General features: G+C 33.8%; 1 protein-coding gene across 10 annotated transcripts in view; it reads right to left on the bottom strand.

Annotated features, from left to right (window-relative positions):
- Positions 1-10,289: 10,289 nt before the first annotated feature.
- LOC129749889 (neurogenic protein mastermind) overlaps positions 10,290-16,921 on the bottom strand; it is a 467,345-nt gene continuing 460,713 nt past the window's right edge. For all 10 annotated transcript variants that reach the window (XM_055745005.1, XM_055744999.1, XM_055745006.1 and 7 more), the window contains one exon: positions 10,290-13,119. In XM_055745005.1, coding sequence (XP_055600980.1) covers positions 13,045-13,119 — 75 coding nt within the window. In that variant the 3' untranslated portion in view covers positions 10,290-13,044. The remainder of the gene's footprint in view (positions 13,120-16,921) is intronic.

Genomic DNA, 16,921 nt, shown 5'->3' with positions numbered 1-16,921 from the left:
TAAATAAAACTTAGCCAATTGGTTTAAGGTCTAATTTTGTTTAAAACAATTTTCTTTAGGCAACAATCACCGTGCATTTTTCTTCTCCAAGATGTCCAATCAATTAAGTTTGATCTTTCTGAGGATTTTTAAATTTACAGGTGTACATTTTACAGAGATGTGATTAAATCAAAACTTTTGCAGTGTACCTACGAAAATTTTTGAGGCCAATTGTTTCAACATATCGCTTACACCCAAAATTGGTGTTTAGTGAATTCATCAGATTATTTGAGAACTGACAACCTCATCCTCGAGTCTCGAACCTCGCTAGTAGGGTGACCAGAGCATTCGATTTTCACTATTTGTTTCGGGTTTGACAGTTAGCTTTGTTTCTATATACATTCATATCAGTTTTTTTTGCTCATTACGATTTCGAAAGCCAGGAACATCCTTGAATGATCCCAATGGTCAACAGTTTTTATCGACTTTTTTGATAGATATTTTTGACATTTGTTGTTGTTTATGATTTCACATCTACCAGCTTCGAAACATAGCAAATAGAAAGATTTCTCTTAATAGAACTCTTCGTCACACTCTTACTTTACATTATAGTTAGTAAATATTTCTAAACGTGATTTGAACTGAAATTGTTGTGATTTGTATTGTGGATTTGCACATTGAAGGTTGAAGGTAATGACGTTGTTGGAATTAGAAAAGAACGAAGGGACATGACCCAATCCGTTTCCATTCGCTTCCTTTTTCGACATTTTTAACAAGCAAAAATTACAAACTTCAGTTTCAACAGTTTTTCCTCTAGCTTACAACGAACCGACAGTTTTGTACGTAATGTGGAAATAAACCATTTTAGGTGATGAATGATAGATTTTTTTTCGTTTTCAATCATTTGTTTTGGTTATGTTTTCTCTGTGCTTTTAAACCCTTCCCTATCAGTGGGCAGTGATGCTTACTTGTGTTTGTTCCTGTGTTGTATGATTTAGAAAATTTGTTCTAGTTAAATTTAACGGCGTTGTCGATGAAATGTGTTTCTAGTTGTTGGCTGAAGTTTGAAGGTATGAAATTCACTAGCTGATTTTATACGTATTTCAATTGGATGGTATGAAACGGGGCGAAAGAGAATAAAATTAGAGTAATCAGCACTGGTTTGTAAGGACTAACATAAAAGAATATGAAATTGTTTTTTGGTGAACAAGTTTCTTTCATTTGCGAAAGGTAAGGAAAGGTAAGAGAGGTGAACTTTTATATAAGATACTACATGGATGTCTTCACATTACTTACAATAAACGGCTATATAACTCAATTTTTGAAACCGTAAATGAACCTGAAAATCTACAAAATCCTTTCCATTTAGAAAAAAAAATGTTATGCTGCATCCTTAATATTTATAAAACAAATATTCCAAGGAAAGATAAGAGATTGAAATTTGTAAACCGAACCAAATCAGAGAACTGGCAAAATTTACTTGACACGTTACAATGCAAGTTAAAATCAAACTAGAAATGAATGAACTGGTCAGAATGCATTGGTTTTTATTCGAATTGTTATTGAAATCATGATCTGTGAATCGAAGCGTATGTTTTGTAAAATTCCCCCTTAAATTCAACACTCTTCTAACGATTTTCAAATCAACAAAAGGTGACTAACATCAATGGTATTTTCATGCACATTTCGCCAAGATGGAAAATCACAGTTTGAATAATGCTGCTTAATTATTCTTTGGGAACTCGTATATTTCCATTGACATCAACAATCATACGAATGAATCCAAAGGTGTGGTGAACTGGGGTATTTCATTTTTTTCTTAAAAGAATCGTTTTAATATTGTTATTAAAAAATTTGCTGTTCGAGAGGGCCAATATCAAATGTAGACTTTATGAAAACGGAACATTTTACGTTTATTTAATCACTTTAAATGTGTACCATACAAAGATTAAATTTAAAAACCAGTAGAGCACCAAAATTGAACCTTATTGTGAAAAAATTGCAACACTAGAGGCAAAAATCTTGTGGCCTTTACTTTGCGCACTATTTTGATTTTTTTTCCTAATTCTGCGTATATGTTCCATTTGACCGAATTTGAATAACAATAATTTGATTTTTTTTGCACATTGGAGGTGAATAAATTATCGATCAACGCAACTTCACTTTTGCGTAAGATCAACTGCATTGTTGATATGAGCGAATTTATGATCGAAAAAAGACTTTTTCAAACAAAACTTGTATCATCGAAAGTTTTGGTACTCAATGGTAACATTTATTTCAAAATCATTTGATTTCCTATTGGAAAAGTGTTTAAAAAAAGATATTTTTTTCTATCTGCTTCGTTCAGCTGACTATTAAACTGGTTTGACTCTATATCTATGAGTTAAAAAAGATGCCCACCGGTAAAATACATAAAATGCGGTGGTCAAACCGTGCGCAAAATTTTTGGGATCGCATGCGGGAAGATATTTTGAAAAAAAAAAAAAAAAATACAATGTAAGACAAACTTTTTAGCGGGCCCCTGCCAGATCTATCGCCAGAAATTATTCGTTGACAAGATGTTTTGGAGATAAACAAGAAGAAAAAAATTTTGAAATTTTGATGTCTAGTACTTGAGGTGGCTGACGATCCATGGAAGCTTAAAATAAGTCAGTGTTAGATAACTCTTGACACAATCAATAGCTTAATATACAAAGATAACTGCCTCCAAATGCAACAGTTTTTCTTTTATAACACTACACACTACTGTAGGTCCCACAAAGTTGAAAACGTATTTGGTTGGATCTGGAACTGTGCCATCACGCGAAAACTATGGAGGAGTAATAAAAGATTAGTGTGTACATGGCTTAAATTCATCCTTCATCGTCGACAGCGATGTCAACCTTCTAGATTTTGTCTGGATTTTCCAGACTTTTTGGACTTTTGTCAAACATTTTTTCAGGTTTCCAGACATCCAGACTTTCGTCTTTTTTTTCAGACATTTGCAATTTTTTGAGTTATAACATAATTTTTTGACAAAACAGTTAAAATTCAAAATTTTTGTTGCAAAATACCAGGAAATGATTCGAATAAGAAATTTAAAAGCGAGGAATGCCAAGGAAAAAGTTGTAAAATAGGAAGTTTAGTTCTGAACGTAGTACTGTCGACACCACCACATTGGTCTCAGGCATTGATAGTGTATAGAATTCCTTTACAATATTGCGATTTGGCTACCAAAAAAAGGTTGTCACCTATCAAGTTCACCATCCAGACATTTCCAGATATTTTTTCAAAATCTCGGGTTCAAAATCGTCGAGTAAAAATGATTATTTATAATACTTGAATGTAAGAGAATGAGAGCGCTAGAAATCGGATGAAAAATTAAATGAAGCGACCAATACTATTAAACTAGTTGAGAGCAGCAGAGTTACCAGAGAAGAAATGTGGCGTGCCTTGGCGGCAGCATTGCCAGATCTATGGATTTTGCCGTAGATATACGGATTTTAAGCACATCTACGGAGCTATGCTTGAAATCTACAGATTTTCTACGGATTATCGAAGAAATTATAAGGATTCTGCTGATAAATTGAAATTCTGCCTGACAACCAAACAGAAAATAAATAAAAATAAAAAAAACATCAAGTTTCATTTGTTCAAAAATGATGTAATAGAGCTTCATTCTCTGGCCAAAGTAACCTAAAATGGAAGAGAAGAAAAAGAAGAGAAGTTTCATATTGCCAAAATCAGTATAGTTTCTATTATTTGTCAAACCTACGGATTTGAGTTTTTTTTTTGCAATCAGGCAACGCTGCTAGGCGGCTTTACGCCAGATGGTAAAGTGTTGTTGAGAAGGAAAGTTCGACTCATTTATTCTTCGGTGTTTTATAGAAATACCTGAAGCCATATAGTCAAAGTCACTGGCCCTTAACCCGAGCTGCCCGTGAAGCAGCTCGAATAGTAGTAGAAGAAGAAGAAGAATAGAAATACATGAGAAAATTGGCGAAAATGGTGTCTCGGAAAAAAATCGGTTTTGTGGAAGAGGATACCACCGATCATGACAGTGACCTGATGAAATCATCAAAATACGCGCTATTCAGTAATGGAATGAGCATTTTTTTTCAAAAAAGTCGAAGCTCAAACCAATCTTGTCCCCTAACCCTTTAATGCATAGTATTGTTTTAAAATAACACTAATCAAAACTCAAATATCTCTGAAAGTGTTGAAAATTTTCATATAATTTATTCTTAAAAGTTATTTCTGAGATTAAAACACGCTTAGCTGAGGCACTGGCAGCACTTATCTGTTATTTACATCGGAGAAATTTCACTTTAAGTGCCGAAAAATTGTGCTCCGTAGTAAACATTTTTTTCTCGCTCATAAACTGCAACGTATTAGTTCAATTCAGCAGGTAAGAATGGCAAAAAATATATTAAATTGTTTGTTTTAATTTCAAAAACGAGTTTTGGTAGAGGATTTGAACGAAACACTCCCTATGTCGATTTTATAAGCAGAATTCATGATGTTGATTTAAAACAACATTATGCATTCCATTGAGATTCATTGATAAATGTCTAAAACGTGGGGATTTTTTTTTATTATCTGACGGGTTTGCGCCGGGGGTCTTCAAATTTTCGACAAAATTGAAAATTTGGTTCATTTTTGCGACTTGAAAACACAGGTATTTTTTCAGATTTCTAACATTTTTATTTTTTGAGTTAGCTTCGGTTAGATTTTTTGTCTATTAAAAATAACCATTTTTCAAAGCTACATAACTCTGTTATTTTTGAACGGAAGTTATAAAATAGCACATCAAAATGCATTGAAATTTTATCAGCTTTCAAATAAAATAGTTGACAAAAAAATAAATAAAGACCTTCAACATGAAAAGTTGTAAATAAACTTTAAATGGCGTCTAAAAGTACCGTCTGCACCAGCGAATATTTTGCAAAAAATTCCATTGAATAGCTCAATTTATGATGCAACTTTCATCTGAAGACACCAAAGTGGGCCATCAACTCCTTGAAGAATTATGAAAGAAATAATGACGATAAATCTACTATTTAATGGTATTTTTTGCAAAATATTCGGTGGTGCAGACGGTACTTTTAGACGCCATTTAAAGTTTATTTACAACTTTTCATGTTGAAGGTCGTTATTTTTTTTTTTCAACTATTTTATTTGGAAAGCAGATAAAATTTCAATGGATTTTTATGTGCTATTTTATAACTTCCGTTCAAAAATAACAGAGTTATGTAGCTTTGAAAAATGGTTATTTTTAATTTACAAAAAAATCTAACCGAAGCTAACTCAAAAAATAAAAATGTTAGAAATCTGAAAAAATACATGTGTTTTCAAGTTGCAAAAATGAACCGAATTTTCAATTTTGGGGAAAATCTGAAGAACCCCGGCGCAAACCCGTCAGATAATAAAAAAAATATCCCCAAATATCAAATTTCTATTCAAGCACAGCATTTTTGAAGTGAAGTTCACTTTTAATGTCAAATCGGGCACCGAATCCAAAAATGAAAAAAATCTCAATAGAACAGTTTATGCGTTATATGATTATTTTGGAAATTAAATAGTACTGTCTCTAAGATTTAAATATCTCCAACTGAATAACAATAATTTGTTTTTTTTTTTGCATATTGAAGGTGAATAAATTATCGATCATCTCAACTTCACTATTGCGTAAGATCAACTGCATTGTTGATATGAGTGAATTTATGATCGAAAAACGAATTTTATAAAAAAAAACTTGTATCATCGACAGTTTTGGTACTCGATGGTAACATTTATTTAAAGATTATTTGATTTCCTATGAGTCTTAATTGTCAATTTAAAACAAAGATGTCAAGTGTTAATATATCAAAATCGATTGAAAATGGGAGAAGTTAAGATTACCTTTATCTTAATTCCAGATCAGAATTTTTGATATACACCAACAAGAGAAATTTATTGCAAACCCTCAGTCATGAATGTATAATTTAAATTCTGATGTTGAAGGTTTCAATCTGAATTCTTCATTTACATTAGTTTTTTTCTAATCCGACTTGTTAATTTTAATATGAATTTAAATTTGAAATTGAAACATGACTGTGATTCTGATTTTTCAGTTCTGGATCGCCATTTTAAAGCTTCGTTATATTTGAATTCTGCATAAGATTTTTAAAAGATATCCAAACAATGTATCGAACTAAGAAGTGCAATCGGAATAAAAATTAAGCACTTTATTTTGTGAATAATTTTTGAATGTATGCATGGAAATTGATGAAATTTTCAGTGAAACTACCTTGTAATGTAATTAGGGTTGCCAACATTTTTTTAAAAAATCAGGGAACTGATAAAATAAAAAATCAGGCAAAATAAAACTACGTTAAACTAACGGAAATTCAACTCAAAGTGATGACCTTTTTTTGGTCCTCGCTCCATATTTTCTCTCTAATATATGTTCTGAGCCTACTTGGTTGAATAATTCTAATGAATCAAAGCAATCGAAAGTTTTCCTTTAATTCCTTTTTTTTAAATAAGAAATAAAGCGAGTCTATCGATCACTTTGATTCAACCACATATTTACTTTATACTTTCAGCAATGGTTCCTAATCCTGTTCCTTACTTCCCAAGTTACATCACATTCGCAAAACTCAGGCAAAATCAGGCATTTTTCCAAAAATCAGGGATATTCGATGGCTTATCAGGGTGTCAGGCTGAGCCTTGAAAAATCAGGCAAATCCTGAAAAATCAGGCACATGGGCATCTGGGTTTAAAGATATAGTCTTATAAAGAAATTTATTCACCAACATTTTTAGTCAGGATCGTGAAAAATCCAGGAAAGTCCAAGTGAGTGATTCCAAAACTAATATGATGCAGCATTGCATCCGAGGGGCTGTTGTAATGCAAAATTGCACATGATTTGCTTGTATAACGTAATTGAGCACTTGATTGCTGGTATAAAGCTATAAAAATGCAAAGCTGTAGTGCTTATGGTTACTTGGGTCGTTTTTTTTTACCAATCTGAGACCACCATACTAGAGCAGCTTCTCACTAAAAGTTCGGAGATATCAGAATGGAGATGAAGCGTACCTTGGAAGCAGCGTTGCCGGATTTGCGGATTTCTCCGTAGATCTAGAGATTTTAAGCATATCTACGGTTCGACCCAAGCAATCAAAAGTCACATATTTACTTGAATGAAGGCTTTGAAAGTTATATTTCGGCTGACAAAGAGAATCAACTGCCCAATTCCCTTTAGTGAACTTTATGTTCTCATTAATGAACTTGAAAGTTGCAAAAGTGATCAATATGTACGTTGTATGTGACTTGTTTTGCCCAATTCTCATGAGTGATCTTTATGTACTCATTAACGAACTTGAAAGTTGCAAAAGTGATTTATACGTACGTTATACGGGACTCAAGTCACATAAAGGGCACAAAAGTGCTCAAAACGGGATTTGGTAAGTCACATAAAGGGCACAAAAGTGCTCATAACGGGATTTGGTAAGTCACAAAAAGTGCATTAATGCGCTTTCAAAATCAAATCACCACTTCGAGTTTTAAAGCATGGATCACTACAAATCTGGACGCATTAAAAAGGGTCTATCTCGGAGCTATGTAAACGAAATAAAAATGTTTTGTGCTCAAATTGTAAGGTTTTTACTGCACTTTTAAGGAAAAATAATAAAAAAATTACTCCGATGTTGTTTTGATGAAATTTCGTACATTTCGTCGAGAACCACTCATCTAAGTTTGGACACCCTATTCACTGACCTCAGCGGCCATTTTGTTCCACAATCTCTTCATTTCTGTTGCATCCCGAGTCGTCCTACCATTCTTCTTCATCTTCTGATTAACAATTGCTCAAAATTTTTCGATAGGGCGGAATTGAGGGCAGTTGGGTGGGTTGACGTCCTTTTCGACAAAATCCACCAGTTGGCCCGATACCACTGTAGTACCTCTTCGCTGTAGTGGCAGCTAGCTAAATCTAGCAAAAACTTTACTGGTTCTTTGTGAGATCTAACAAAAGGAAAAAAAAAAAACATTTTTCAGGTACTCCTCCTTGTACAAATCGGAGTCCATGGTCTTGTTTTTAACAAAAACCGGGGTTTTTCGTCCGCAGCTGCAAATATCTTGCCAGATCAACAAAATTATTGGCAAAAACGAATTTGAACTTGATGGGGACATCACTCCGACCAGTGGCTTTGTAAAATTTTTGGTCAGGAAGCCTCCTCAAATCAGATTTCGCGATTTTTGAACCAGACCACATCGGGTTTTTGAACGTGGGTGTCCAAAATTAATTTTCGTCTCGCGGCTTCTATCACGTGTAACTTTTTTGGGTCAAAACGAATCGTAATGAAATTATCAGCACTGATAAAGGAAACATTTCCGAGCAAAGTACTGTCAAAAAATTCCAGATCCGACAACTAGGAGCGCTATGGTCTAATAAACAGTGCGTCCAGTTTTCCGATGATCTATGCTTTAGTTTCAGTTAAAACAACATCTAGGCGTGGTCTTGTGGTAGTGTGTTCGATTCTCACCACGACTGTCGGGGTTCGATCCCCAAGCCGGGCAAGTTTTTTTTAAATAAGTAATTTGGTAATTGAGTGACCATTCTGATGTGATATATGTAGGAAATGTAGGAAAGAAGCAATTGAGAAATTTGTCGAGTTTGGAATCCGGCGCGGGGCATCATGACGACACCATGTATCATAGTTGATAATCAAGAGAAGGTGATATGAACTGAATCCAAGGGTGCAGTTGAGATAGAGAGAGATTTTTTGCTCATTTTGCGATTTTTGGAAGCTGAATTAAAAGGCCGCTGGAAGCTGAATAGAAGATCATTAAGACTTGTTTTGAAACTTGATAGTATCAATAAGAACTTAAATTTTGAGCTGCAAAGAACATACTTCATATCAATGATGGGGCTGATTAAGCGTTTTTGTTTCTATGTTATGGGACTTTTGGTTGCTTAAAATTCTACTTTACGCCCAAAAAAGGTCAAGTTTTTTTCCGGGATTTTAAGCCCAATGGGTTTATTCATCCCAAGTCATCAAGTTTCATTCCACCAAAATCAATATATCTTTTTGTTTTTTTTGTCAAACATACGGATTTGGGTTGTTTTTGCAATCTGGAACGCTGCTAAGCAGTTTTACGTCAGATGATAATATGTTGTTGAGAAGGAAAGTTCGACTCATATATTCGTGACTGTTTTATAGAAATACCAGAGAAAATAGGTGAAAATGGTGTCTAGGAAAAAAAATCGGTTTTGTGGAAGAGGATACCACCGATCACGACAGTGACCTGATGAAATCATCAAAATACGTTCTATTCAGTTATGAAATGAGCATTTTTTTAACAAAAAAGTCGAAGCTCAAACCAATCTTGTCCCCTAAACTTGTTTTTTTTTCCCAAGATTTGTCCGGTTTCTGTCTTTTTAGCCAGGCTTCATTTTGCTCATCTTGATCAAAAGGAGACAGCTCTCGTTTCTGCCTGAAGATTCAGCTCAAAATTTAAGTTCTTAAAGCTACTTTGAAGTTCGTTCAGGTGGCTGAAGAGAATGCTTTCAGCTTCTTAGAGAATGTCAAAAAACTTCTACGCGCGAAAAAAAATCCGGTTGACAGATTGCTTTGACAACCAGATGACAGATTGCTAGGTTGCCGGACTATCATGGTCTATCTCATTGATTTTAGTTATATGGTTTTGATTATAAAAGCTACATATTCAGCCAAAGGCTGAAAGTCTCTTAAAATAAAGAAAAAAAAGCTACATACGCTTAGAGAGTTGAACCGCTGCTCTCTAGGTGGCAATGAAACTCACCAGCCTCTCGATCAACCCAGCAAATTCTCATCATCATCATCATCAAAAATTTATTCAAATATCTTAAGATTCATAAGAAAAAATCGAAAAATTCTTTAATTTCATTTGTAAGTATCAGTACAGATACAAACAAAACAAATACCATGACAAGACAATGACAGACAATTTTGACATGTCGCTTAAAACTCCAAAAAAGGTTCTTTAATACATCTTAACGGTGCGTTAGAAAGTGTTAAGGGAACGTTATCGACCTCCGCTAAAACATTTTTTCAGCCGAATGTGAACTTCGGAGTTCCATCTTTAAGTAAAAACGTGACTTTTGGTTGCTTGGGATGGTACATGTAAAAATTAGCAGCAACGATAAAAAGCGTTTCTCGACCAGACAATTGTTTTTCCAGCTAAATTTTCGTGGAGTGGAATTCGTACATTTTGTGAGAAGTGGATACAGACTTCGGGAAATGTAAGGATATAACTGATGATTTATTTCGAAGATAATACCAACTAAAGAAAAAAAACAACAACAGTTAAATAACGCATCAGAACTCAAGAGCTTTATTCTAACGAAATAAAACAAACTTTATCATTAATGTTATAACAATAAGATGTTTCGCCATCTTTTTTTTACTCTCATCTCTTTGCATAAAACACAAAATAAAACTAACCTCAACATGTAAATGTATAATATAATAATAGTAATAAGAATAATAATAATAATATAATAATAATAATAGCAATAAAATAATAATATTAAAATTAAATTAATATGTATCGTATCGTATGTATAAGTGTAATAGTTATAAGATTATAGAAAATATTGGGGTCGGAGTAGCGGAAAGCAGCTTTCCCAGTTGTCGTCTTGGGTGTCTGGTTCTGTTTAAAAGTTCATTCCCTAACCTCTCACTGACCTTTTTTCGGTTTATTTTTCATTTTCAGTTGAACCAAAACAGCAGCATATAAAAATTTATAAATAATTCATACAACTCTGTGATTATTCTTCCTGTCTATTCTGGGGTATTATTTTTAACAACAAACAGAAGCGGCTCTTGCGAAAGGGAACTCAAGTTTAATATTGTTCAAGCATTGATTGGAAAAAAACTATTTTTCGACATTTTTGAACTGTTGGACAGTGAATATTTACATCCGTGCTAGTTTGGTTCACCTTAACAAAGCTTTAAAGAAGCATTATTTTCTGTTTAAAGGAAAATTCTGAATTTGAAGGCTAACAAAGCTTATTTTTGCGCTTTTCCAATGCCCAAACTGATGGTTCTTTCTTGTCAAAAGATTTGCAAATTGAATATTGGGTCAAATTCCAGAGTATGTGATTTTTTTTAATTCATTAGGTGTGTTTAGATGAGCGTATAAATGTGTATCATGTTTTGTTTGATTTTCATTTTATTTTCAGTGTGGACAAGAGGTACCTACGTAGTTCATCTTTCTAACTAACCGTTTTCTCTTTTTATACTAGCTTCTAAACTTTGTTATCCACTCCTTTCTTTCGCTCCCGGTTTCCGATTTTTCGCCTAACTTGTGGACTTGGTCCTAGGTTCTGTTTCACAGTTTCCACTTTTTCGCCGAAAGCTTTGTGTATGTCTCAACCAAACCGATCAAAAGGTGTAAGTTCTGTATCTAGATCAGCGCAATTCAAGGAATCAAAACGAAAAATTTCTGTCTCCCCTGGAGGAAAGCTCGAAAGTCCCCGAAAAGTGGTCGCGATCTCCCAAAAAGAAAATAATTATCACAGCACGCGATTACACTTTTCGGGTTTCGACCGGCTGATGATGTTTTTGGTTCCTCTCTATTCATCTGCTCCCTGAAAGCTTTCGAAAACTAGCATTCTCATTCCTACAAGTTTGACACAAACGCCCAATCAAAAGGACTGAAATGGGCTTTTCTCTAAATTTTATGCCTCTAACAGAACACGCAAAACACGAGGGACATTTTAGATTATTTCTCTACAGATTTTGTTTGACATTTTTTTTTTTTCGAATCAGCACAGAGAACAAATAAACACAGGCTTACGGTAGCGAGGGGTTGAACGATGAAAATGTGTTGATTTTTGTCAAATTTTCTCCTAGCGTGATTTATGATCCTCCAAATGATTAATAGAAATGGTGCTTTAGTTTCTGCCACTGAAGTTTTCCTAGCAGTAGACGTAAATTTAACGGTTCAGTTTTTTTTCATATTTTTTTTAACATTTTTTTTCATTTCTTTTTAATATTCAAGGTTTCTCTGAGAGTCTCAAAGTTCGTTAGTTTTTTTTTTGTTTTGTTCTTCAATCAACTTTTTGTGATTTGGTTTTGCTTATTTGTGTATGCCCTATAACAACGTTATTCATTTTGTTTTAATTTCACTTGATTCATAAATGCGAAACCATTGATTCGTGGGTGTTTTGAATTTTCATCGTTATTTCATTCGTTTGCTTTCAAGCGCCTTGATCGCCATCGAATGTTTTCGGGTTTGAGATTTTTTCGTCTCGCTTGATGTTATTTTCCAATTTTTCATTTTCATTGTTTCTCAATGTAAATCGATCGTGCTCGTTTCCTTCCCATTTTGGTTGTTTAAGATGTACAAAGTTAAACGGTTCTAGCGATGTTTTTCTCTCTCTACTTTATCTTTTCATCAGTTTGAACTAATGTTAGAGGTATTTCTATTTGCCTTACTTTGTTTTATTTTCAGTTTTATTAATTTAACCTTTGTTGTTGTTTTACTTTACTTTCTGACCTAAACCTATATCAACTTTTTCCTCTGTATATATAGTTTACTTTTTCTTTATCTGTTTGTTTTATTTATATACTCAATGTACACTTTACAGTAACTAACTATGTACAACGTAACACTTGAATAGTTCTCCTTTACATGCTTTGTATGCCATTTATTTATTTATTTTTTTTCTTTTTATTGATTTTTTTTTATAAACATCACATCTGACATAGTTTTACAAAATTTGATTCCTTCGCCCGGAATAAAATTAAAAAAAAACAATAGTGTAATGCTGTATACACACATCTTTGTGTATTTAATGAAAACAATTTACACAAATAGTGGAAGGAATCTTTTTGAAAAAACAAAAATAAAACAGAAAAAAAATGATAAACACGGTTAAACAATTACGAATTAAAATAGAACAGAACGGGAAAAGACGGACTTGAAAAGTACCAACAAGAATGCTTTGAACTTGGTTGCGGGGTAAGAAAGGAAAACATAACTCGGATAATGCAGAGGAAACTTAAAAAAAACAGAAACTAATAAATAGTAGAACAGCCTGGAAAGCACACTACTTTAGTCCGACAAAAGTTTTTGCAGCAGGAGCGACGAATTTCTCGGGTCACCGACTCGTATTGCCTCCGAAGAACTCTGAAATGATAGTAAAGGAAAAATAATTACAGTTAATTCACTTGTTTGAAAGATATTGCTCGATTGGGTAACTTTAAACAGCAGGAATACACTGGGTGATTAATGAAGAAATAACGATATGTATATACAAACGGTGAAATAACATTCAGATGAGCATTGAAGTAAGCCTGATGATGTGGGATCCAGAAAATGCATTTTTGACGTGGAGATGTTTATAAATTCTCCTTTTATTCATCTGATGAGATGGTTTTTTTTCCTAATTTATTAAAATAAATGCCCAATAATTGATGATGGTGTTTAAGTCATGAACAAACAATAATATAAAGCACAGAAAATGTAGTGGCTCTTGATTTCTGCTGTCTATTTCTTCTACATAATAAGTGACAAACAATTAAAAATATGATGATACAGATGTTAGAATAGAATTCGCCTAATAGAAATTAGGACTATCGAATTTCTGTAAACTGGTCAGCCACATGAGCACTGTACGTATTTTTTCACAAATTTGAATTTTGAAAGCTTTTCAGACACTCAACCTATAAAATCAAGGACTTTTTTTAAACACTGTGGGAAGCTAACCCGAGAATCCTCGGGTCTCGACTCTAGGTAATAGCTCTCACAGTAAGAGAACCTGTGTACATTCTTTACCTCCAGCCAGGATTTATTGCTCGACTGCATGGTTCTAAAATAACTATACTTTGAGCAACTGTTCCAAGAATTTCTCAGTTTCCCGGGTTTCGGCAATAAATCCCACCACTTGAGGACTTTGTGCCGTGTCTGAGGCACGTCCAGCCAGGATTTATTCTCGACTGCATGAAAACATCCAATGTTTTCACAAATTTGGAAACTATTCGAAAAATTTACCCGTTTGACCAAGTCTCAGGCAACAGTTCCCACAATTCGAGAATTGTGCTGCCTCTTATGCATTTCCGGATCCAAGCCGGCACTCTAAATTCCATTTAATGATATCTTTCTTTTTGATAGTCCAATACAAAGTTTTCTCTTCTTTGGCTCTTGTGTTGTTGGTAAGTTAATAAGAATCTAACTTAATACCATAAAATTTCCTCCTCGTCCCCAAACTCGTAGTATCTTCCCATACACAAAAAAAATTTGACTATTACGTGTCACTGAAAACTGCAACCTTCAAAATAAATCACCTGTAATTAACAAAACCTGTAATTTTAAATTGTTTTCCTTGAAAGTTAACGAAGATTCATTTATTATTACAGCAAATGTCCAGTAAAAATGTTGTACACTAATAATTAAATGTCACGTAATCATGTTTTCGACTTGTAATATTACGGTAAATGTCATGCTCCTTTTTGTTGCAGGACATTTGCGTAATTTTACAGGAAATAATTTTTGCTGTGTATTAGGCTATGGAAAATAAAGGCTGCCACACAATACAGCGTCGATCGTCGCGTCGCGTTGACATTTAATTTTGAGGATGCCATTTTCCGTTTGAGTCGCCACAATGGTGCGTCGCGTCAGCGAAGGCATTGTACTAAAACGCAAAACTTGTTCTAAACGGCAGCGTTTTCGAGCGTCGACGTTTTGGTTTTGAAAAATATCAAAATTTAAGCGCGTCAGCATGGGTTTGAACAATTCGTATTTGATATTTTTCGTCAAAGATTGACACAAACAGATTCAAAAATCATATCATCGTCATTTTATTTCTTCGATGATACACATTTGTTGAAAAACGTCATTAAAATTCATTTTTAACATTATAATGATAATGATGAAATTACTTTTAAAGCGTTTTTTAGAAATATTAACTTGATTTGTATGTTCCCGTTTTTTTTAAATAAAAATAAATGAAACATTTTGCGTTGGAGTTTGCGAGTTTTCTCTCAATATTTCCCTGTCAGCCCTATCAGTGGACGCTATATTGTGGTGCGAAAATTGTAGAGTGCGTCGCGTCAGCGTTTTAGTACACAACGACGGCGTTGACAGCTGACGTGACGCGACGGACGACGCGGTATTGTGTGGCTGCCTTAAGAGATATGGCATTGCGCTCAACCTCACTTGAAAGCTCCGTGTATGTACACTGTACACAGCATGTTTGCATACCAACGAAACTAGTTATGAAAATTTAGCCGTTTTATATAGAATGGTAATAAAAATGATTGATTTTTTCGTCGATAGCCATTTGATTATTTTGGAAAGTGCTTTAGATTAAAGATTATTCGGGCTCAACGGAAACTATTTTTTGTATTGGATGTTTAGATCAGCACCATTGAGCTTTCAAAAGAAATTTTCATCTTTGTCATATTTTCCTTTGCCTATATTAAACATAAGATAAATTATCAAGCAGGCTTCATATTACTGCGATGACAAGTCAATTTGTTTCAATTTTAATTAAAATCGCACAAGAAAAAGGTAAGACAAAACAAAGGTATCACTAAATTTTGATTTAAAATCGTCAAAAATTTCATTGCGAATTATTTTTAGCTACATATGCCGAAAAGCTGTAAATATTGTTAGTAACATTAAAATGTGTTGCATATTATTCTTATAATTTTTACGCATGTCAATGTTTAGGAAACTGTAATTTTCCTTAAAAAAAAAAAACCATACATTTGCAAGCTATTTTGACAACTAGTTTTCAAGGCATTTTATCAATACATTTGAAGAGAGCGGAATAGTCTACCTGTATACTTCAAAGTGCTATGGTATCTTCCAACATACTCCTTCGATTATCAAACAGAAAATGATCTTCAGTTGGCATAAGAAAGCTGTAAAGCAATACATGCCTACTTATAGCTTTTTCGTTCATTTTCCACTGGCGCAGTAGCAGTAGCAAGCTTTATGAACAAACAAAACTGTCGGCCGAAACGACTAATATAAACTAAATGTTCCCCCCTATGTCATGATCAAGTAGAAAGATCAACATCTTGATTACTGTGACATTTTTATCTCACAGTAAAAGATTTTTTTTGTTGCACTACAAATAACAGAAAATCATCTTCACCACAACCACAAAACTAAATCAAAAGGCTTCCTAAGTCCAATGTGGTGGAAAGAAGGTGATGAAGAAACACGCACACTAATACAGAACTCGTTATTCAAGAAGTAAAAAGGTAAACAAAGCCTACGTCACTTGCCAGGATATTTATGTACCCTAGACGAGAATCGTAAACAGCAGTTGGCAATGATTTTTTTCTCTATAGTTTTCACGGTTGGTTGTTTGTTTGGAAATGCAACTGACGTCACAAATTGTTCAATGTTTACAAAAAAAACTTTTACTAACACTTAGCACGGGATTTCCATCGCCACCTGAGATGTGTATACAGGTTGGCCTAAGTCCAGGGGTGGAAAACAGAAGAAAAAAACAAAAAAAAGCGCTCAAATGCCAAATTAATCTGATTAAATCACCGATCAGTGAACAGGCACCAAATCTTGTTTCATTAGAATGACCATTCTTAAAACTTTTTTTTAAGTCGTTGAGAGAGTTTTGCATTGGATAAGTTTACAAGTTTCACCAAACTGGGCATGCCTTATCTATGAAACAACAGCTTTGTTGATTTTGCTTGGTTTCGGCACGAATTTTTATCATAAATTATTCAATATTGACATTGCTGCCAGACTGACTTTGTTACTTGGTCATTCAATTCGTATACGGCTTTCATATTCTTTCGTTGACATTGACTAGGGTTACGGACTTATTTTGGACCGGGTACATATTTTAGACCACCTTGCAGCTTTTTTTTCCAATGTTTCTCTCATAAATCATGTTTATCACGAAAATTTTAAACAAATATTGTTAAAATTACCTGAATTTAGCCCATTTTAGGAGGAC

This window comes from Uranotaenia lowii, chromosome 2 (assembly GCF_029784155.1).
Source record: "Uranotaenia lowii strain MFRU-FL chromosome 2, ASM2978415v1, whole genome shotgun sequence".
NCBI classification, from domain to species: domain Eukaryota; kingdom Metazoa; phylum Arthropoda; class Insecta; order Diptera; family Culicidae; genus Uranotaenia; species Uranotaenia lowii.
The sequence above is the reverse complement of the archived record's forward strand: the minus strand, read 5'-3'. Positions and strand labels throughout refer to the sequence as shown.